Consider the following 21,948-nt stretch of genomic DNA (forward strand, 5'->3'; position numbering starts at 1 on the left):
GGAAAGTCATCGAGACCGGTTTCAAAATAAAATTGGGATAAATGAATCTGCAAGAAAATCCAAAATATATGGAGCTGTATCTAATTTGGTGGGGGGGATTAAAGGACACTGAAAGTGTACTAAACCGTTTTAACAGAATGATGATAATGATCCTGCTCTGAATTTTGATCTCTGTTTGTTACCAGAAAAATCAAACATATAAGTTACAGTGGGTTCAGCATTTCAGCAATAAAAATCAGTTTTATTTCCAGAAAATAAGCTTCAAGCTAAGCTGGTGGGTCACCGTACAAGCAAATCGTTCACTTTGAGGCTGTGATCTATCCTCAGTCAGTCTGGCTGTTTTCAGACCTTGAGAGTCCTTGACAGGTTCCTGAAAGTAAAAACAAAAAGTGTATCTGAGCAGTTTATAAGGAGTTAAACTCTTCTGTCATTAGTTTCTGCAGCTCTGAAACATGGATTTGTACACGTCTATTGCTGTCATGGAAACAGAATAGCCCGGCAACTGGACAGTGACGTAATATGTGTATTAATAATTCATTACATTTGTGTATTTGCAGTTCAATCCCATAATGATGTAAGTAATTGTTCATGTAATTATTTAGCGCGCTGGTGCAGAATATCTCTGACAAGGTTCACCACTGACTCTTATTTTGAAATCTGAGAAAGGAAGTGTTGAAGTGAGGCCCTGCAGGTGAATTGACTGAGCTGGTGTTTGCTCCCCCACACCCCTGTGCCCATTTCCACCCCCCTAAACCCAAACACAGACTAATGATCATGCTGCTTTGTCCGCGTTGGTTGGATGTTTGAAGTAGAATCTCAGTAGAACAGACTGTTGAGGGAAATGTTCTGTAGCTGATTCTCACACTGAGTTCTTGTTGTGAATCCATCAGATTAACTGAGGCTGCAGCTTATCTTGGTGAATTTAGTGAGTGAAGAGACTGGAACCTTTTGTGCTGGGGGGGACAACAAAGTCTGGGACTGGTCTCAGTTTGCAGATCTTAGTGGTTTAGCCAATCTATCAGTAGTCTCAGTGGCGTCTCATTAGAGCAACAACCCAAAATAGCATACTCATCACACCATAGAAAACCACAAAATTGTCTTCTCTCTCCTGTAGTTGTGTTTCCTCCTCTCTCTCTCTCCGTTCTCCTCTGCAGGTATCCTCCTCCTTGGAGCTGTATATGTCCATGGTCCAGTTACTGGTCTTACCAACCTGTCCAGTGTATTTGCTGCTTGTTGTTTTTTGTTGCCTGCTGTTGTTTTCTCTCTTCTCTTTCCACTCACCCCAACCGGTCGAGGCGGATGGCCACCCACCCTGATTCTGGTTCTGCTGGAGGTTTCTTCCTCTAAAGGGAGTTTTTCCTCTCCACTGTCTTCTGGTGCTGCTCAGTGGGGTTGTTGGGTTTTCTATATAATTCTGTATACAGATTATAATGTTATATATATATATATATATATATATATATATATATATATATATATATATATAATATATTATATTTGTTATAATGTTCTTAAACACTGTGAAGTGACTTGATAAGACTGCTGTTGGGATTTAGCACTATACAAATAAAAATAAATTAAATTGAATTGGAAAAAAAACTCCCTCTGATAAAATATAATAATAATATAATATCATTTTTTATGTATTTGTATAGAGAAGGTTTGTTTTCTGTATTTTTTATTTATTGTTGTATAATACTCGCAGGCGGAATCTGAATATTAAACATTTATGTTACTGTTTGTTTCCTGATTTGCTTGTTTTTTCTGCCGCGGTCCCTAAACGCAACTTCACCGGCCACCGTGTGTGACAATGCGCATGCGTTGTGCTGGCGGAAGAGGCCATGTTAAAGCAGTGTTGAGAGAGTGGGTCTAGTCTATTGGTACGGGTCGGAACGGTTCTTTGCTGCGTCCTAGCATCCGGATCCGGTCGGGCTGAACGGCAGGAAGATGAGCTACTGTGCGGATATGTCCCGCAGGAACCCGCAGGAGGACTACCAGCTGATCCAGCGCGTGGGAAACGGGACGTACGGTGACGTCTACAAGGTACGTCACAGTTAGCTTAGCGTCAATTAGCTCGGAGAGACTGCGTCAGGTGTGTTTATCTTATCAGACTCAGGCACAGATGTGTGTGTGTGTGTGTGGACGTGACTGATAACTCATCAATAACTGATCAGACAGTAAAGTTTGCCTGTTGACATGAACCTTTACTCCAATAAGAACGTTTCTCTACACGTCAGTGACGTAATGCAAACAAAATCAACACCGAGTTTAGAGTGAAAAAGAGCTGTTGAAGGTCCTCACCACCACAGCTTAAGGTCAGGGTCTGGATCCGCAGAGTGAGGGATCAGGGTCTGGAGCAGGGTCTGAAGCAGTGTGTGGGAATCAGGAGCAGGGTCTGGAACAGGGTGTGGGGGTCTGGAGCAGGGTTTGGAGCAGGGTGTGGGGGTCAGGGTCTGGAGCAGGGTGTGGGAATCAGGAGCAGGGTCTGGGGATCTGGGGGTCTGGGGGTCTGGAAAATAGTCTGGAGTAGGGTGTGGGGGTCTGGAACAGGATCTGGAGCAGGGTGTTGGGGTCAGGGTTTGGAGTAGGGTCTGGAGCAGGGTATGGGGGTCAAGATGTTCCAGGTGAAGGTGACTATAAAGAACTGGACCCGTCCTTGATCAGCTGACTCTGTGTTAATCAGATGAGGTTTGTGGTGTTTCCGTGGCAACCTGGGCACAGGCCTCATGGGAAATCTCAGGTGACTCTCAGGGTCAGGTCGATCAATAATTCAGCAGCAGTGACCCTGCAGAGTTCTGCTGCTTCCTGTAATACGACCCCCCCCCCCCCCCACACACACACACACACACACACACACACACACACACACCCTCCTCACCTCCACCCCCTCCAAGTCTCCCACCTAAACTCTCTTCTCTGATTGGGTGCAGTGTGCCATCATTACTAGCATCAGTATTCCTGTTATTAGAATGAGTGAAGGTTTCACATGTAGTTCGACCCAGATCCCTGGAGACCCAGTGGACTTTTACAGCCTGGTAAACTAATGATGGTCTTTCTCACACAGACACATTAATATCGAGAAGCTTTGTCACCACATTTTACTGCAGAACTGGATCAGTTCCAGTAAACTTATAAACAATTCATGAAAACGTAGAAGAAGATTCTCATTCCAGGTGAAGGTATCTGGAAGTTGACTCATGACAACTGGACTTCCTTGTTGTTCTTCCTCCAACAACAAGGAAGTCCAGCTGATTCAACTTCTAGATTTAGTTTCCCCCCTGGAAGTTCAGAATTCCAGTGCATGTTTGAAAGCAGCAACAATAAGTTTCACAGAATTATATAGAAAACCCAATAATCCAAAACTCCCTTTAGAAGAAGAAACCTCCAGCAGAACCAGGTTCAGGGTGGGCGGCCACCTGCCTCGACCAGTTCAGGGGGAGTGGAAAGAAGAGAGAGAAGAGAACAGCATGTTCAATCTGCAGTGTAAGATATGTAAATATGTATGATGCACTGGAAGGGTACAGGTCAGTCTAACTTGAGGTTTCGTTCAGTGCCCTGCTCAAAGGCTCTAGGTAGCTGATTATATCTGCCTTCTTCTAAAATTATCTCCCTATTTCTAAAATTAGCAGCATCCTGTCCCAAAGTGATCCTGAAAAGCTAGTCCATGCATTTGTTACTTCCAGACTGGACTATTGTAATTCCTTATTAAAAGTTTGTCCCAATAACTCCTTAAAAAGCCTCCAGTTAATCCAAAATGCTGCAGCCAGAGTTCTGTCTGGAATTAGTAAGAGAGATCATATTTCTCCTACGTTAGCTTCTCTCCATTGGCTCCCTGTAAAATCCAGAATTGAATTTAAAATTCTTCTCCTCACTTATAAATCTCTTAATAATCAGGCTCCATCTTATCTTAAAGACCTTATAGTTCCATATTTTCCAAGCAGAACTCTCCGTTCTCAGGCTGCAGGTTTACTTGTGGTTCCTAGAGTTTCCAAATGTAGAATGGGAGGCAGAGCCTTTAGCTACCAAGCCCCTCTCCTGTGGAACCACCTCCCAGTTCAGGTTCGAGAGGCAGACACCCTCTCCACATTTAAGACTAGACTTAAAACTTTCCTTTTTTTATAAATCTTATAGTTAGAGATGGATCAGGTGACTCTGAACCAGCTCTTAGTTCTGCTGCTATAGGTTAGTCTGCAGGGGGACCTCTACTGATACACTGAGCTCCTCTCCTCTCTCCTTTCTCCTCTATCCATTCAAATTCCACCATTGCATGTCATTAACTTTGTGTCTTCTCTCTCCTGTAGTTGATTTTCCTCCTCCCTGTCTCCCTCTCTCTGTTCTCCTCTGCAGGTATCCTCCTCGGAGCTGTATGTCTCCAGAGTCCAGTTACTGGTCCTACCAACTTTTTGCTATACATCTAGCCCAAGAACCGATCACAGAGAGGGAAAGACAATGACAGCCAATATAATATAACCACAATTTCTGCCACAAATTCTGCACATTCACACAAACAAAGCACTCAAACTCACAAGTTACCCTCCCCAAGACCATGAGAACCTCAAAGCAAGTAAATAACAGTATCACTACATACAGAGCTCTGTGGTGGGGTTTCCAGCTATCACCACCTCTCACCGCAGTTTAACTTTCTAACCTACACAGGTTAGTTATTGGTCACTTATTAGGTGAGCATCATTTAATTTAGAGGCTACACTACAGAAACACACACACTCTCTTCTCAAGCTCAATTTACTCAACACACAAAAAAAAGTTTAGCCGCGTCCAGTCCGAGTTCAGTTTCTCATTTGAGTTGAATCCTATCTGTATGACCCACCTCAGTACATATCTTTGCACCCTTCTTAAAATCTCTTCTTAAAAAATTTAGTTAAATGTTATCCCATACTTTAGCGCCAGTTGGCTGCGCTAATTAGGCCATGCCACAGAGACAACACAGTTATTAGTAGTAGTTAGTTATTCAAAGCAGTGTTAGTCTTACTAATTATTTATACTCTGCCTGCCGGGTTTCCCCTACACAAATACTTGGAGGACAACCAATTTAGAATCAGAATTTTACTTTTCTATATTAGAGTTTGTCTAATGGTTTTACTGACATCCTGCAGCAGCATCCCACACACAATTTCTTTTGTTTAAGATAACAAACTTCTCCACCTCAGTTGATCAACTGTGTGTATCTGGAATGGGGAACAAGCGCACAATGTTGTGCCCTTAAAATCAACCAGGTCCTACCTATTTGCATGACTCCAGATTCTGTACATTCTAGTACAGATTATACCACAGACAAATACTTACATATACAAATAAGTACAGTTCAAATAACCATTTGTTATAAGATTACAAATTATACAGACATAGTGAAAAGACACCTCTTTCATGTGTATGTGTCTCAAGTTCTCTTGCCCTCTGCCTCTCTCTAACTTCTGACTTCCACTTTTGTAACCTTCTTTATAATCCCATCCTGTTTTTCTCTTATTTTTGACTTCTCCTGGCTCCTTGTCAGATCATATCTGAGTCTAAAACCATATAGTCTCAATAATAGCTTCTGAGTTATTGATAGCCAAGTCTGGTGGTTCCTATCCCCTTTTTATTTATCTTGATTGGTCAACCCAACTCTTCTTGTATATCAGCCAGGTTACCGTGACCCAAGTTGAGCGCTGATTAATTGTACACTGATCCAGACAAATACACTGATTACTGCTCTAGAAACACATTAAATACACAGACCTAAGTACAAACAGTTGAAATTTGTATAATTGTGTTTATCTGAGTGTGCATAACTACTTTCTATGTGAGTGTGATACATATGCTGTCTACAATATATGTGACCAGTAAAATGTGCAATATGTGATCTATATAAACTCTAACCACTACACTGCTTCTTGTGTTTTTTTGTTGCCTACTGTTCTTATCTCTCTCCTCTTTCCACTCACCCCAGAGGAAGGAAGACTTTTCTATCCACTGTTTATAGCTGTAGCTGTTTTATTCTGGTATATTCTGTGAGGTCTTTACCTACCTTACCACCTTAACTTTAAACTGTAAAGTGCTTTGAAGTGATTTTTGTTGTCATTCGGTGCCATATAAATAAACTGAATAGAGTCCTCACACCAGTCGATACCTGGTTGAGCTGGTTCCCACGATCCTTTGCTCTGTGTCATTAGCATTGTTAGCATCAGCCCCCCGCCCCCACCTCACTCTCCCATCAGAGGTTATTGATTGTTGTCCTGAAGCTTCATCAGCTTGTATCGACCCACAGGACACATGCTGCAGCGTCACCTTCCGCAGGGTTGAAGGGGTTTGAGGAGGAGGGTGTGGAGCCGAGGGTTCAGGGGGATGCTGGATAGGGGTAGGGGGGTGTGATTTTCATGAGCTGTGTTTTAATTAACACTCAGTCAGAGCTGCTGCAGCAGTGTGAATATCATCACTGTGATGAAGTGCTGAAACTGCAAGATGATGGAGGTCAGGGCGGAGGAAGATCGATTAGTGGCAGCCTGTCCTTCATCGGGTCCTCAGATCCCAAAAGACACCATCACTGTCACCCCCCACCCCCCACCCCCACAACAGACACGGACACACAAAGACTAACATGAGCATTTAGTCTGTTGCGTTCAGGATTAGAGAAACATTAATGCTGATAAATAATGTTTCAAGTCTTCACTAACAATCAGAGATGACGTTTGTAAATAGATGTGATGTTTGTAAATGTGTGTGACGTTTGTAAAGTGACGTGATGTTTGTGAATGGACGTGATGTGAAGTTTGTAAAGTGACGTGATGTTTGTAAACGTGTGTGATGTTTGTAAATGGGCGTAATGTTTGTAAACGTGTGTGACGTTTGTAAAGTGACGTGACGTTTGTAAATCAACGTAATGTGAAGTTTGTAAAGTGACGTTTGTAAATCTACGTGATGTGATGTTTATAAAGCGACATGATGTTTGTAAACAGAAGTGACGTTTGTAGAAGCTGCTGATCTGAGAAAGCAATAAATGATCAATGTTAAAGCTTAAACATACGCATGAAAACAGATCCCTGTGATAACGAAATGCTTCTCTCTACCAGGCAAGGAGTATCAGCACCGGAGAACTGGCTGCCATCAAGGTCGTCAAACTGGAGCCTGGTATGAATGAAACCAGCAACATCAACATCATCATTCATAAACCTTTCACTGCATCACTTCACTACACCTTTATACTCCTCCACTGACTGTATTTGTGTTTTAAAGTGGACTGGAGGTGAAGTAGTCTTAGTGCTGACTCAGCATCCATCTCTGTCTTGCAGGAAAAAAAAGACCCTAATTTTATTGGTCAGTTAAGAAGAAAACAGTGAATAAAACAAAGATGTCAGTGTGAACAGTTAAAATGAAAAAAAGGATTGACACAGGAAGTCAGAGTCACAGTCACAGGTCAGCTTTTTAAAAACATCCTGTTTATCTGGCCCACACTGGTTTCCAGTTTTTCCTCAGACTACTGTGGTTTGTAAGACGAAAGCCAGTTCATCCACAGTGAAGAAATGTTGAGCTGATGAAGTCTGAGCAGCATAGCAGACCTCTGCTCGCAGCACCACTTGCATTTTAATGAGACCAGTTACATAAATCCTCCATATTCATTCTGATCAGTTTTAATGACAAAGACTGTTTGTTCCCCCTCTTTTCTCTGTGAGTTCTGACACAATGAACACTAAACAGGTAGAGGAAGTTGAGAGCATACCTGCCAAACAGATCAGATTTGTTGCAGTCGTCAAAGCCTGATAAATAACCACGTCACATTTCTGAGGCTATAATAAATAGAGGAAAGTGTGATCAGCGTGATGTCCTGTCATCAGTTTTTTTAGATGTGTGAGCAGCTGTGGTCAGTACCTGTTCTTTACCACAGCTCCTGAGTTAAGACTGTGTGGAGCTGGAGTCAGACCAGTTCAGCAGCTCCTCTCTCACTGACTTCTCCACAAAATGACAAATGAATGAAGAAAGAAATTAGTTTCGAAAGTAGAAAGAAACTGTTTTTTTTTCTGCAATATAAGTGGAAGTGACTGCTTCAGAAGTTCTCTGTCTGTTCTCTGTAAACTAGATCCAGCTGCACATGGTACAAACTTTAACACTGAGAAGAGGTCCACTCAAGTTTCTGAATTCTGATGCTCAGTGCTGTAGGGCAGCTCACGTGTTTGTCTTATGCTCCTGCTGAGACAGTTTAGGAATTGTCCAGCTATAGCTGCTGAGCTTAATGACTTGGAACCAGATCTAATCTAAAACCTGCTATCAGAACCAGTCCTGGCTAACGAAACCAAGTTGTATTTTCAACAACCCAGCATCACAAATCACAATTTTCACTGTTATTACAATTTCAACTATGTGGTCACTTATCTAACATGTGCCCTCACACGGCCTGTGATGATTTGGTGCATCGTCAGAAATGGACACTACGCCTATGTGAGATATGTGATAAAGTGAATGAAACTTTGCTCTCAATGCAAACTTAACGTGTGTGTGTGTGTGTGTAGGGGAGGACTTTGCCGTGGTGCAGCAGGAGATCCTGATGATGAAGGACTGTAAACACTCCAACATTGTGGCTTACTATGGAAGCTACCTCCGGTAACTCTTACCATGACAACAGCACCAGGACCACAGGACAGATCAGATTAGACTCACTGATGCTGTGTGTGTGTGTGTGTGTGTGTGTGTGTGTGTGTGTGTGTCTGTGTCTGTGTGTCTGTGTATAGCAGGGAGACATTGTGGATCTGTATGGAGTTCTGTGGAGGAGGATCACTACAGGACATCTACCACAGTAAGACATGCTTTTATTTTGGCAGTTTCCATCCTTGCTGTTTGTTAGCATTGCAGCTGACAACAGTTTTAATCATCCATCAATATACTGATTATTACTTCAGTTAATCAGAACAGGAAGAGCTTTTCTTTTTGATCAGTTCTGAGACTGTCTAGAACCAGGACCAGAACCAGCCTATTAGTTAAGTTGTTTGAACCTTGCACAGTATAATTCAGTATATGTCAGTGAAGACCAGAAGTTGCCGTCAGTCACAGGCTTTGGACTAAAGCTTGAGACGCTGTGTGACGTTTAAAGCGTCTCTGATTCTTAAAGAACTCATCAGAAACAAACTTGCTGCAGCTTTGAACATTTGAGCTCAGTAACAAGGCATCTGTCTTTAAATCTTTAACATCTTTGTCCATCCTCAGCTGTCCCTGTTGCCGTGACGACGGCCACACTGCCTTTATCTTCCCGCTCGTTAAGGCGTTGTTTCGTTAAAGCCTCAGTTTGTTCAGCTTCCGTTTGTCAGGTTCTCATTAATGAGGCCTGTCGGCTGTTCACACTCATTAAACCTTGAAGGCGGGAGCAGTGGCACACCGAGCACAGAGGGAGGAGGAGGGCAAGCGTAGGCCACCCCCTGCAGACAGATAATGATTTAAACTGCTTTAAACATGTGGAGCTACAGTTTGACTCTTAGGCAGGAACAACTTGCCAACAGGAACAACAGGAACAAAAGCCTGGTAAAGTCAGACACACTCGTCCGTCCACTAACACTGGACGTTAGACAACACTTTCTTTCCTGCAGTCCCTGAACACACCACAACCCTTGATGTTTAGTCTGTGTTTCAACTAAGGAAATCAGGTTTCTTCACATGAGATCTGGTCTTGTCCAGTTCCACACGTGGTCCTAGATCTGTTTCTGCAACCGCTGGCAGATCTGGATTCCTGTGGTTACTTTGAAGTATCTGCACACTCTTCACAGGATCATGTGCTGTGGGCTCATGGGAAATATTTGTTAAACAACTTAAATACTAGATAAAAGATGACATCATCCTTTCCAGTCTGGGACTGAATCTGTTGTTTCGTCCTTCAGTAACTGGTCCCCTGACTGAATCACAGATCGCCTACGTCCTGCGGGAAACTCTGCAGGTAACAACCAATCATATTGCCTGACTAAGCATCTCTGTCCAATCTGAAGATAGTATACTGTGCCGTGTGTCTTGCAGGGTCTGTTCTACCTGCACAGTAAAGGGAAGATGCACAGAGACATCAAGGTGAGCCGCAGCCTCGGGGACGACAGTGGGACGATGTCAGCACCTGCATATTCACTTTTATTTCATTTGACCAGTTTTGGGAAACTGGGAACGTGAACTTTTATCTTCTGTTGTTAAAAAGTACCTAAAAGTAATGTTCTGGGAGCTGAAACTGTGTAATTTAAATATTAGCATTAACTGACCCGAGTGTTTGCCGTGTCCACAGGGAGCCAACATCCTGCTGACTGAGAACGGATACGTCAAACTGGGTAAGTCACCTGTCGGATCAAACACAGGTGAAGTCAAGTATCAGCAGCGAAACACAGAACAAAGATTCAGCTTCTTTACCTACAGTATAACTGTAACTGATAAATAAAGTTAAATAAATGACGCTTGAAAGCAGTGGCTCTAACAGTAATCTGTCCTCCACCTTAATCTGTCCACAACAGTAATCTGTCCTCCACTTTAATCTGTCCACAACAGTAATCTGTCCTCCACCTTAATCTGTCCTTCACCTTAATCTGTCTACAAGAGTAATCTGTCCTTCACCTTAATCTGTCTACAAGAGTAATCTGCCCTTCACCTTAATCTGTCTACAATAGTAATCTGTCCTCCACCTTAATCTGTCCACAACAGTAATCTGTCCTCCACCTTAATCTGTCCTTCACCTTAATCTGTCTACAAGAGTAATCTGTCCTTCACCTTAATCTGTCTACAAGAGTAATCTGTCCTTCACCTTAATCTGTCCACAACAGTAATCTGTCCTCCACCTTAATCTGTCCTTCACTTTAATCTGTCTACAAGAGTAATCTGTCCTTCACCTTAGTCGGTCTACAATAGTAATCTGTCCCCCACCTTAATCTGTCCTTCACTTTAATCTGTCCATAATAGTAATCTATCCCCCACCTTAATCTGTCTGCAATAGTTATCTGTCCTTCACCTTAATCTGTCCACAACAGTAATCTGTCCTCCTGCTCACTGCTCCTCTGATTAATCAGTTTCTCAAGCTGACAGCAGAGAAGGGTTTACACCACCTGACCATGAGGTGACAGATTTGACCTCTGACCTCCGTTTGTGTGTTGGCAGCGGATTTCGGTGTGTCAGCTCAGATCACCATGACCATCGCTAAGAGGAAATCCTTCATCGGCACTCCGTATTGGTACGACCTTCGTCTTCCTCCTCCTGTCAGTCGTTTCCATGGTAACACTGGGATCAGCTTCTGTCATATTTTGTTTTTCTCTGGTCATCTCTTGGCCTCCACTCACACACGTACTCACCTGGTCACCTCTCTCTTTCTACCTCCACCTCCTTTGCTGTGTTGTTTGGTGAATTTGTGATAGCTTCACCATGACGAGACACAAGATGACGCGTTCCATCTCTTTTTTAAATGATTTTGGGTTGATAGGGTTTCAAGCTCTGTAATTGGCTGACTAAGCTCAGGTGTGTTGTTTCAGGATGGCTCCTGAGGTGGCAGCGGTGGAGAAGAAGGGCGGCTACAACCAGCTGTGCGACATCTGGGCAGTTGGCATTACTGCCATGGAACTGGCAGAGCTCCAGCCGCCCATGTTTGACCTTCATCCTATGAGGTGCATTAGTGTAAATAAGGAGCAGAAGGTTTACGAGCTTAGGTTTAACTAGAGACTAGTTCAACTTTCAGCAACTACAACAGTAAAGAAAAAGAACTTTTACTACAAAATGTGGATAATGTCTCTGTACACACAGGAATGACTGTATGGAAGTATTTTTACATTGGTACTATTGGTAGTTTTCCAATTTAAGGATCTAAGTACTTCCTCAGCTCTAATGTGACTTTACTGCAAAAATACTTTCTCCTAATTTGTGAAAGATGAGTGAGTCCAGAACAGAGAATCCTCCAGTCTCTGCTAGATACATTTAGAACATGAATCATTTCCAGTTACTGTAGCTCAGCCTTTGTAGCCTGACACAAACATTGCTGGTGCTAGTTCTGGTGCTACTGTGGGACTGTACACTAACAAAAAATCAGATCATTTATCATACAGCATTTCCAGCTCTAACCGACTAATATACTAAACATTGGTTGATTTTGTTTACACTTGGACACCAAACAAATTGGCATGACATTACTGACCCCAACAGACACAGACACACCCAAACTGTGTGTGTGCAGCTCAAAGGAAAAAGTTCACAAAGACAAATGTGGATTAAAGGAGGAGCAGTGAACATGTAACTTTAGAGAAACCCACTGCAGTATCATCCAGAGCTCCACGTGAACAGAGTGATAATATTCTGCATGTGTACTGCATATAATCAGGGTAACAGCTGATTGCAGAAAGGAGGACTTCACTAACGAGCTTTAGGGTGGAGTCGGATCAGATCACACATCTTAACCAACTCCAACTTGTTAAGGTGATTATTAATTTTTCTGTCTCTCAGAGCTCTGCTGCTGATGACCAAAAGCAACTTTCAGCCTCCCAAACTGAAAGACAAGCTAAAGTGGTGAGTATCCATCTGTCTGTCTGTCCGTTAGTATCTATCTCGGCATAGAGATAGTGATGTAATATTTATGCGTCCAATCAAGCAGCTGCTGAATTATTAACATCACCCAACCAGGTGCTGTTAATGCTAATAAAGAGATAGAAAATTCTCTTTGAATGTCAGCTGGTGCTAAACATAGCAGAGCAGTGACGTGGGCAGCAAAGTGATGGGGATTTTACACGGACTGGAACTTCACCTCCCAGTGCAGTAAAACTGTAACTGTACATCACTGCTGCAGCAGTAAAGCACTAGGCCAGTGAATCTTTACTGTGACTGGAAAACTGCAGGTATCCTCCTCCTTGGAGCTGTTTATCTCTTTATCTGTAGTGCAGTTACTGGTTCTACCAACCTGTCCAGTGTTTTTGCTGCTTCTTGTTGTTGTTGTTTTTTGTTGCCTGCTGTTCTTTTCTCTCTCTTCTTTCCACTCACTCCAACCGGTCGGGGCAGATGGCCGCCCACCCTGAGTCTGGTTCTGCTGGAGGTTTCTTCCTCTAAAGGGAGTTTTTCCTCTCCACTGTCTCCTGGTGCTGCTCAGTTGGGTTGTTGGGTTTTCTATATAATTCTGTATACAGTTATATTTGTAGGGTCTTAAACCTTTATACAAATGAAATGAAATGAATTGAACTGAATTGAATTGGAAAACGCTGATGAAAGAAGAAAGCATTATGGTAGCAGTACATGTAATCAATATTAGAACAGTAAAGTATCACCAGCTGAACGGTAAATCACTATTGATGCTCTCTAAAAACCCTGAAGATCCATGCTCTTATTGCCGTGGACCTTCTGTGATGCATGTGCATTTCACTCAATAGTGAGAACATTAGAGTGCGGTTCCTCTCCTATCATATGGGTTTTGTCTGTCATACTTACAGGTTATAGAGGTTACATGTCTTCACTAATGTGTTTAAAAAGACAAACTGAGATCATCAGTGTTTAATTTTTCTGCCTTTGTCTTTGCAGGACTGGAAACTTCCATCAGTTTGTTAAAATCACTCTGACCAAGAACCCCAGGAAACGACCTACTGCAGAGAAACTGCTGCAGGTGAAGAAGCTGATGATGTTGACGATGATGATGATGATGATGACTCAAAGCACACACACATGTCATCATTTCAGCTCATATATATGACTGTGAACCGCCTGGTGGAAACCTTGGGGTGGCTGTGGCTCAATAGGTAGAGCAGTTGACTGCCAATCGCAGGATTGGTGGTTCGATTCCCGGCTGCCACGTCACATGCCAAAGTGTCCTTGGGCAAGACACTGAACCCCTAGTTGCCCCCGGTGAGTCAGGTGTGTGAATGGGTGAATGAGACGCAGTGTAAAGCGCTTTGAGTACCAGTTAGGTAGAAAAGCGCTATATGCAGACCATTTACCTTGTGTCTCCAGGTTTGCTGAGTCATGTTGAGTTCAGCATTTCAGGCTCATGTTTGTAAAAACATTCATACAGGGTCAAACCTGTGGGTCTTAGGTTCAGATTCAAACTGACTGAATGTTTCTACCTGACTCCTGATTTGTTTTTCCCTCCCAGCTCCCATTTATCTCTCAGCCTCTCAGTCGGACTCTGGTCATCGAGCTGCTGGATAAAGTTAGTAACCCGGATCAGACGTCCTTCCAGGACCACATTGAAGATGATGAGGCTGATACAGAGGTAAAGGCAGGGTCTGCAGGACTGAGGTGTTCAGATCTGGGTGTAAAGAGGTCCCCCAGGTACATCTCTTTTTAAGTGCAGAGAAGGATTCGGAAGAGTTCTGTTTTCAGCAGGTTTAAGTTAAGAGTGAAGAAAGCTGAACGTGCAGAGGTGTGTAGGTCGTGGAATGGCTGCATCAGGTACAAAGCCCTGACCCTTACCTACAGAGTAGTCAACTAAACAGCACAGGCCCACTTCCTCATCCAGGTCTACAATCCCTTTTGCTCACTGCGCTCCGACCAACTAGGGGTTGGCAGAGGTGTGACTATTACATCCTTCACATCCTCCCCTTCCATTGTTTCACCTAACAAGTCTATTCAGTCCAGGGGTGAAGTGAAACTAAGCCCTAAGGATAAATTTGTCTCTAACCAACTATCTTCAGACTGAAGAAGCTACTTGATGAGTAGAGAAATGTTTCAACCAGACAAGAAGGAAGTCCAGTTATCATGACTCAACTTCCAGATGACTTCACATGGACGACTGAGAATCTTCTTCAACACATTTCTATATGTTTGATAATTCTCCGTCATATTTACAGTGTGTTACATCTTGTTCACTCTCGTTAACATTCTCTGTTACGTTGCTGCTGTTCGTAATCATGTCTTCCAGTTGTACCATGTCCCACAGTCAGCTTCTGCATTGCTCTGCTGAGTCACTCTGTGTTTTGTTTTGTCTTCAGCTTCACTTGCTGCCAGGTAACTGAGTAGTCAGTTCGTTTATGAGTGAAAGATAATCTGCTTCTGATGTTTAGCATCAAAACAGTGTGAAGTGAACAAGTGCTCTTATAGCTTTGGTGCTTTTACGTACAATGTTTCTTTAATTTGAATCAAACTTGTTTGTTTTGAGGTTTGTTTCCTAAAGAGAACAGTGTTCATACTGTGCTTGTGTCCATATTTCCTGCTAAAGTTACAGCTCACATTGAGAAAAGACGTAACGTAACATCTGCTTCTGAAACTATCCTTCAGTGACACATGATTCTGTGTAATAAGTGTTTGTGAGCAGCCACGAGTCACCCTTTCATTTCAAATGCTCTGATGAAACACTGACGAAAGTCGGTTTTTCAGATTCAGAAACTAACAGCTGCAGTTTGGTTTTCTGTTGGAATAAAGAAGAAGAAATGTTAAAAACAAGTAGCGGTCCCAGGTCAGTTGGTGCAATTGACCTCGACCTGCTGCCGACCCTCAGCTGTCAGTTTATGTCTGTCTGCGGCTTCACATCAAGTCCTTAGAGGAAAAGGATGCTGCTGAATAAATCAGCTCTGCACAACAGTAAACAGAAAAATAGTTTACTGGCTCTCAGTAGTCTTCTTTGCATTTCTGTGTCTTTATGTGTAAATACTCTTAGCAGATCAGAGGAATAATGTGTGACCAGCAACAGGACCTGATGCGGCTCTACTTAGACACCCCCCCCCCTTAAAGGGTGGCTGTGGCTCAATAGGTAGAGCAGTTGACTGCCAATCATAGGATTGGTGGTTCGATTCCCGGCTGCCACATGCCAAAGTGTCCTTGGGCAAGACTGAACCCCTAGTCAGGTCAGCTGAATAGCAGCTCTGCCATCGGTGTGTGAATGTGTGTGTGCTTGTGCGTGTGAATGGGTGAATGAGATGCAGTGTAAAGCGCTTTGAGTGCCTGCTAGGTAGAAAAGCGCTATATAAGTGCGGACCATTTACCCCCCCCCCCCCCCCCAGTATAAACAGAAATATGATCAAACTGAGCACAAGCTGTGTCATTCCAGTACCTATGAAAGAGACTGTGTAAACAAATCTGGGGGGAGTGTGTGGACTGGATTACCGGAGTACCGGCTCTGTCTGTCTGTCTGTCTTCAGGTCATCTCGGTCCCCCAGAGGATCCCATCTGGAAACATGAGAGAAGGAAAAACACTGTCTGAGATCACCTGTGAGTTGACCTGTCTGATGATGATGAAGAGGATAAGGATGATGATGATGATGTTGTGCTTCTTGCATGTTTTCCTTTCAGTCGATCAGATGAAGTTTGGCCCTCCTCTGAGGAAGGAGACCGAAGCTTATCATGAAGAGGTACAAACATTAAAAAAAATTCAGAATGTAAAAAATTTGAATAATCTAAATATCAATATAATAATAATAATAATATTAATAAAACACAAACAAGAAAGATTTGTTTCTGTACAGCTGGACTCAGATCGTTTCCTGGACTGTGAAGAGGAGTTGTACTACACTGCAAAATCCCACCTGGTATTTACCATTAATACAAATTTGTCCTCATACCAGTTCCTGCAGCTAACTGACCGTAACCAACCCGTCTGACACAGACTTAACTGTCTCTTCTTTGCTACATAAATGTTTTCTCTTTTCACCTGGATGATGTCACTTCCTGCTCCTCCATTAATGGTGGTAGTAGTCTGTGGATTAGTCCAATCAACAATTCACAGGTGTGTAAGAGTTCAGAGAACCAGTTTGTGTCTCCTGTCCAGTTATTGTGTGTTCAGTGTATTTTAGTCTGATCACACATCAGATTTACTTTCAATAGTAGAAGCTGTGCAGTTCTAGAAGAGAACAAAACATCTTGAATCCTGGGATCCAGATCAACTTTACACATAAGTGCTCAATAAAACGGGACTCTACTGTTTCTACTGCAGTAGAAATCAGCTAAGGTGTCTTTTTCAGGAGCTGCAGGTGGGGGATGAAGATGCTGCAGAATCAGGCTCCATCCTCAGTGGAACCAGGTGAATCCCTCCATACACATCACATCGATACATGGGAAGGAGGGTGGGAGGGTTGGGGGGCTATGGGCTGATAATACAGTAACAACACTGTTTCTCTGTTTAATGGGTCAATGAGTCTGAGGACAGATACTAACTGGTTTAGGGGTCACGGGGACGTCCTGCACTCATCCCTGCAGTTCTGAGCTTCATATCACACAGTTCAGTCATTTCTGTTTTTGATTAAATAGACGCAGTGTGCGGTGAGCTGCAGTGTTTGTCTGTCCTCCATCAGTGTTAGAGTGTCGACCTCAGCTCTGTCTGAATAATTCATCATGCTTCTCAGAGGGGGGTGGAGGAGCCGGGGCTGGGAGGTGGGGGGGTTGAACAGAGCACCTGATAAAAATTTAAAGAAGCTGCATCTGAGCACTTTGGAATATTTGCTAACGGTGAAGAAAATCCAGAGCTGGGTGGTTTTAAATGGACGGCTGACATTTCCACCGATTGTCATGAGCTCGGGTCACCAGCATCTTCTCTTCTTCTACTAGTGGAGAGGTCAGTTAGAGTGTCTAACTGACCTCTGACCGTGGTACACCTCACACACTGAACTTTATTTAAGCTCTCCAGCATTTTCAGTCGAACCACTTAATGGACAGTTGTGTTTAATTGATAAATATGAAAGGCACAGGCTCGTCCGACAGGTAAACAGCAGGTGTTAGAAACAAACTGTGCTGATGCAGCAGAACACCTAATGCAAAAAACTCCACCTGTGAATCCATCACCGAGCTTTTATTGAGCCAACACATTTTAAACCTGAACTCTCAACTCGAGCTCTCAGGGAGACGTGTTGTTAACTCCGCTATGACCACAGATTTGTTCAGACATGGAACTAGCCAGAACAAATTCTCCACATTGTCCTTTTCCATGTGTTGTCTTTACAAACCACAAGAACTGATGGTGAATGTGGACGTTACCCAAGACAGTTTTTCAGGATTTTTCACCTGCTGCCGTTTAGACTAGATTTAAACTAATTTGAGTTGATTCTGGAGAGTCCAGCACAGTCCAGTCCAGATGTGGCTGTCTTCTTCAAACAGGACTTTAAAAAGACAAAAGTTATAAGAACAAAATGTAAGAAAACCATTTCTTTGATTCTGGATTTAACAGAATATTTTAAGTAAAACAACTACTTAAAATGGTCTGGACAAAAATGATGGTGCTCCTACTAAAGATTCTTATAACTGGATTTTAGTCATATTAGGAGCATCAGAAAGAAAAGTGTAGACAAACATTCTGACAAAGTGTTAAAAACCTCAAGATCACATCAATTGGTCCAGAGGTTTAAACAGGAGTGTAGCCATCCCCCCTGGGTGTGACAGTAAGAGGAAAATCATCCCCAGATTAAATATGTGCATAGTAGACAAGGAGACAACAGCCACTTCCAAAGAAACTCTGAAGATCAATGTCGGGAAAAATCTCTGTCTCATCGCTCCATTGGTTGCTTTTTGAGTGACAGTTATTCACTTCACTGTTGAATGAAGAACACAAAGATGAAAGTGGAATATGCAAAACTGCAGATTGAACAGTGCTTCTGTTGTCTTCTATGTGTTTCAATAGGCCCTGCTGACAGAGTGCCCCGTGACAGTATTTTATTTTCAGTTTTAGTCAGGTGAATAGAAATGAGTACTCCTTTATTCTCAGGTGAGACATTTTTACCTTCCAGAGCTCATGAGATTCACCTAGCTGATGATGCAGCGGGTGAGGATGATGGCTGTGTGGAAGCAGGTGGTGAAGATGACCAATCAAGAATCTCTGATGCTGCAGGTCACCATGACAATGACAGTGAAATGCAGTGAGTGTGACACACCTGCACAGGTGTTCTTTACAGTTCAATCCAGTTTAGGGTGGATACTTTACAGGAAGCCTCTGTGTGTCTTTCAGAATAAAAGACTCAACACTGCGGCCAGACCATCATCATAAAGCTCCTCCCCTTCAGGTAAATGCCCTTACCTGTCCTGGATCAGTCCATCCCTCTGTATCCGGCTCATTTGTATCAGACAGAACTAACCTCTCATATCTTTACCCCCACCAGGATGGACCACTGCATTCTGAAGACGAGGACCAGGGTACAATAAAGTGTTGTCCTCTGTCAGAAAGCCCAGCACATTCTGTCCTCCACTTTCCCCCTAGACCTCCACCTCCCAAACTGCCCCCACACAAACTAAGCAGCCTGGGTGAGCTGTCTTTAGAAACCTGATGTGTCTGGTTAGAAGTGTAACATGTCTCTTCAGATCTTGACGTGCATTTTATTAAAGAGATCCATCAGGATCTAAAAGATCCAGAAAGTCCTATTCTGGTGGTCTGAACTGGTCTGATTGGGCCCAGTGTTGAAGCTGTTCAGAACATTGAGGTTTTGATCAACCGGTCATGTCTGATCCTGTTTTGGATGATTTAGTTTCTACAAACTAAACTACAAACAAAGAGTCCTTCTCTGTCACCTTTAAAACCTTCAGCCCTGATGTGTGTCCAAGAAAGAAATGATCCAGATTCTGAGTCACCTGCTTCACTGGATCAGACTCCGGAGATCTGAGCTTTAACACTTTTCCGAAACATTTACTCTTCACTCTAAACTTCTGTTTCTGAATCCTCAGAGTCTCAGATTGTTTTTCAGACTTTTGGTACAGCTGCTTCTTTCTGGTTTATCGCAGGTCTACTCACGTCCTTCACTGTCTCTTTGTAGGGAACAGCTCGTCCTCCTCTGACAGTCAGCCTGCAGCGTCTCCTGCTGTCCATGGCAGAAAAGACAAGGCAGATGCTCCTGTAAGACAAACTAACTATTCTGCAGATATAAGGATCTTAACTTGAGGTTCCAATCTTGATTCTCAAGAACTGGGACTAAACCTGTTCTTCACAGAATTAGATGGATTTTGCTGAAAAATGAACAGAAACCAAGTACAACAGTGAATGTTACTGAATGAACTGAATCATTTCAGTTTCTGTTGATTAAATACCGGCAGTGACCATTAGAGCTGCTCATGCTGGACCTGGTTTCAGGCTTCAGTTTAACTGCAATAAATGACAAAGGGGGGTTCAGGTGCTTCAGCAGCAAACGTCTCAGTATATAAATAAAATGCCTACAAGAAAATAAAAGGAGAACATTATAGATGCAGAAGAGACGAACAGTAATAATGATGATGTGTACGAGGTTGTGAACCAGTAAAGTGTGTGTGTGTGTGTGTGTGTGTGTGTGTGTGTGTGTGTGTGTGTGTTCAGAACACAGCCTGTAAATACACAGTACACAGTAAAAGTACATAGAACAGGTACGCAGTATATCGCTATATAACAGTCAGAGGCCTGCAACATTGTTAACGGGGAGTTTTTACTTAATAAAAAATGATCCTTCAAGACTGGTTTAAACTCGTTCTCCTTAAACAGAAATGAGGAACTGGTGCAAAGATAAACTAGAAAACATAGAAGCAGGAACAGGGACAAAGTACAAACTCTCAAAATACAATTTTCAATTCAGTTCAATTCAGTTTTATTTGTATAGCGCCAATTCACAACAGAAGTTATCTTAAGGCACTTTACAGTGTAAGTTTTAAGACCTTACAGAGAATAATTATACAAAAATGATATAGAAAACCCAACAATCCCATTTGAGCAAGCTTTAGGCAGCAGTGGAGAGGAAAAACTCCCTTTAGAGGAAGAAACCTCCAGCAGAACCAGGCTCATAGTGGGCGGCCATCTGCCTCGACCGGTTGGGGTGAGTAGAAAGAGATGAGAGAAAAGAACAGCAGGCAATTTCCTGGTGTGATGTTGAGAATGTCTGAACCATAAACATCCTTTTCTCAACAATCAATTAAGATGCAGCCCTGACAAAGTAAAAGTATTTTCTATCTAAATGTAGCACGTTTCAGATCTGAGATGTGTATTTTTAGCTTTTTTTAGCTGCAGATTTTTCCTGAACTCTGGCAAAAGTTATAATTATACTATTCACATTTTATTTGTACATGAACATTTCTGGGCGGATTCGATAGTTGTGGCTCCTTTTGCTGATGTTGCTGTTTTTCAGAAACCAGTGAGCAATGGGCTCCCCCCGACTCCCAAAGTCCACGTAAGTCCTTTCCACACTCGTACTTGGGATCCAGATGTTTGCTTCAGTGACGCTAATAAAATGCAGCTGATCTGAACCTTCTTCACCCTCCTGTGTTTGGGTTTCTGTCTCAGATGGGAGCTTGTTTCTCCAAAGTTTTTAATGGCTGTCCTCTCAAGATTCACTCGGCTGCCTCCTGGATCAACCCCCTCACCAGAGGTACCTTCACCTGACCCCTGACCTCTGACCCACAGACACATGTGTCATTACTGATTCCTCTGACTTTGTTCTTTTTTTCCTCTCTACATTTGTTTTACTTCATTTATTCAGATTTGAATGAAGTATTTCTTTATTTTATTCCCACAGCAGCTGTTTTACGGAGCAGTACAAATACTACAAACTAGGAGCATAGGGAACTTTTTTTTAACAGTCTCCTAACTAATAAGCATTGACCTGGTAAATATAAGGAAACCTATATACCTATATATATTATTGAAATTACTCTTTACATCATGTAAAAAGTAATTACAATAAGTAATAGCTGGTACATACAGAAACTACAGTTGAAATACTAAGAAAACCTTCACTATTACCCATCACGTTGAATAAGTAACTTGTAATGTGGAGCAGTTTAAGTTGGTAATAAATCATATATGACTGTGTACATCCTGGCAAAGTAGGCAGTTAGTTCAAACCTCAGGTGAAGTTATAATTGTAGTTAGTATCCATATTGGTAACAGCCCAAGTTCAATGATGTACTACTGAGAAATTAGGACAATACTTTACAATAAATTACTTTTTGTTACACAATCATTACCTGCCTGCTAAATGCTTAGTAATTAGGGACTGAAAATAAAGGCTTTCCACACCATAAACACGGTGTTGCAGAAATCTCACAGTCGAGAGAAGATCCAGTGTTTTATTTTGAAAATTTAAGTGTTGTCCTGGAACAAAGTGA

The 21,948-nt window shown here is 42.5% G+C and overlaps 1 protein-coding gene across 1 annotated transcript in view; it reads left to right on the plus strand.

Moving 5' to 3' along the window:
• The first annotated feature begins 1,829 nt into the window (after positions 1–1,829).
• LOC113161262 (mitogen-activated protein kinase kinase kinase kinase 3-like) overlaps positions 1,830–21,948 on the plus strand; it is a 31,923-nt gene continuing 11,804 nt past the window's right edge. The window contains 22 exon segments of the mRNA XM_026358750.1: positions 1,830–2,043; positions 7,068–7,125; positions 8,502–8,592; positions 8,721–8,785; positions 9,858–9,913; positions 9,991–10,038; positions 10,244–10,286; positions 11,104–11,176; positions 11,472–11,603; positions 12,433–12,495; positions 13,495–13,576; positions 14,063–14,182; positions 16,047–16,116; positions 16,198–16,256; positions 16,371–16,433; positions 16,866–16,924; positions 18,621–18,749; positions 18,839–18,893; positions 18,990–19,131; positions 19,638–19,717; positions 20,970–21,011; positions 21,125–21,209. Of these exon segments, the coding sequence (XP_026214535.1) occupies positions 1,948–2,043; positions 7,068–7,125; positions 8,502–8,592; positions 8,721–8,785; positions 9,858–9,913; positions 9,991–10,038; positions 10,244–10,286; positions 11,104–11,176; positions 11,472–11,603; positions 12,433–12,495; positions 13,495–13,576; positions 14,063–14,182; positions 16,047–16,116; positions 16,198–16,256; positions 16,371–16,433; positions 16,866–16,924; positions 18,621–18,749; positions 18,839–18,893; positions 18,990–19,131; positions 19,638–19,717; positions 20,970–21,011; positions 21,125–21,209 (1,711 nt within the window). The 5' untranslated portion in view covers positions 1,830–1,947.

The sequence above is a fragment of the Anabas testudineus genome, chromosome 1, assembly GCF_900324465.2.
Source record: "Anabas testudineus chromosome 1, fAnaTes1.2, whole genome shotgun sequence".
Taxonomy (NCBI): domain Eukaryota; kingdom Metazoa; phylum Chordata; class Actinopteri; order Anabantiformes; family Anabantidae; genus Anabas; species Anabas testudineus.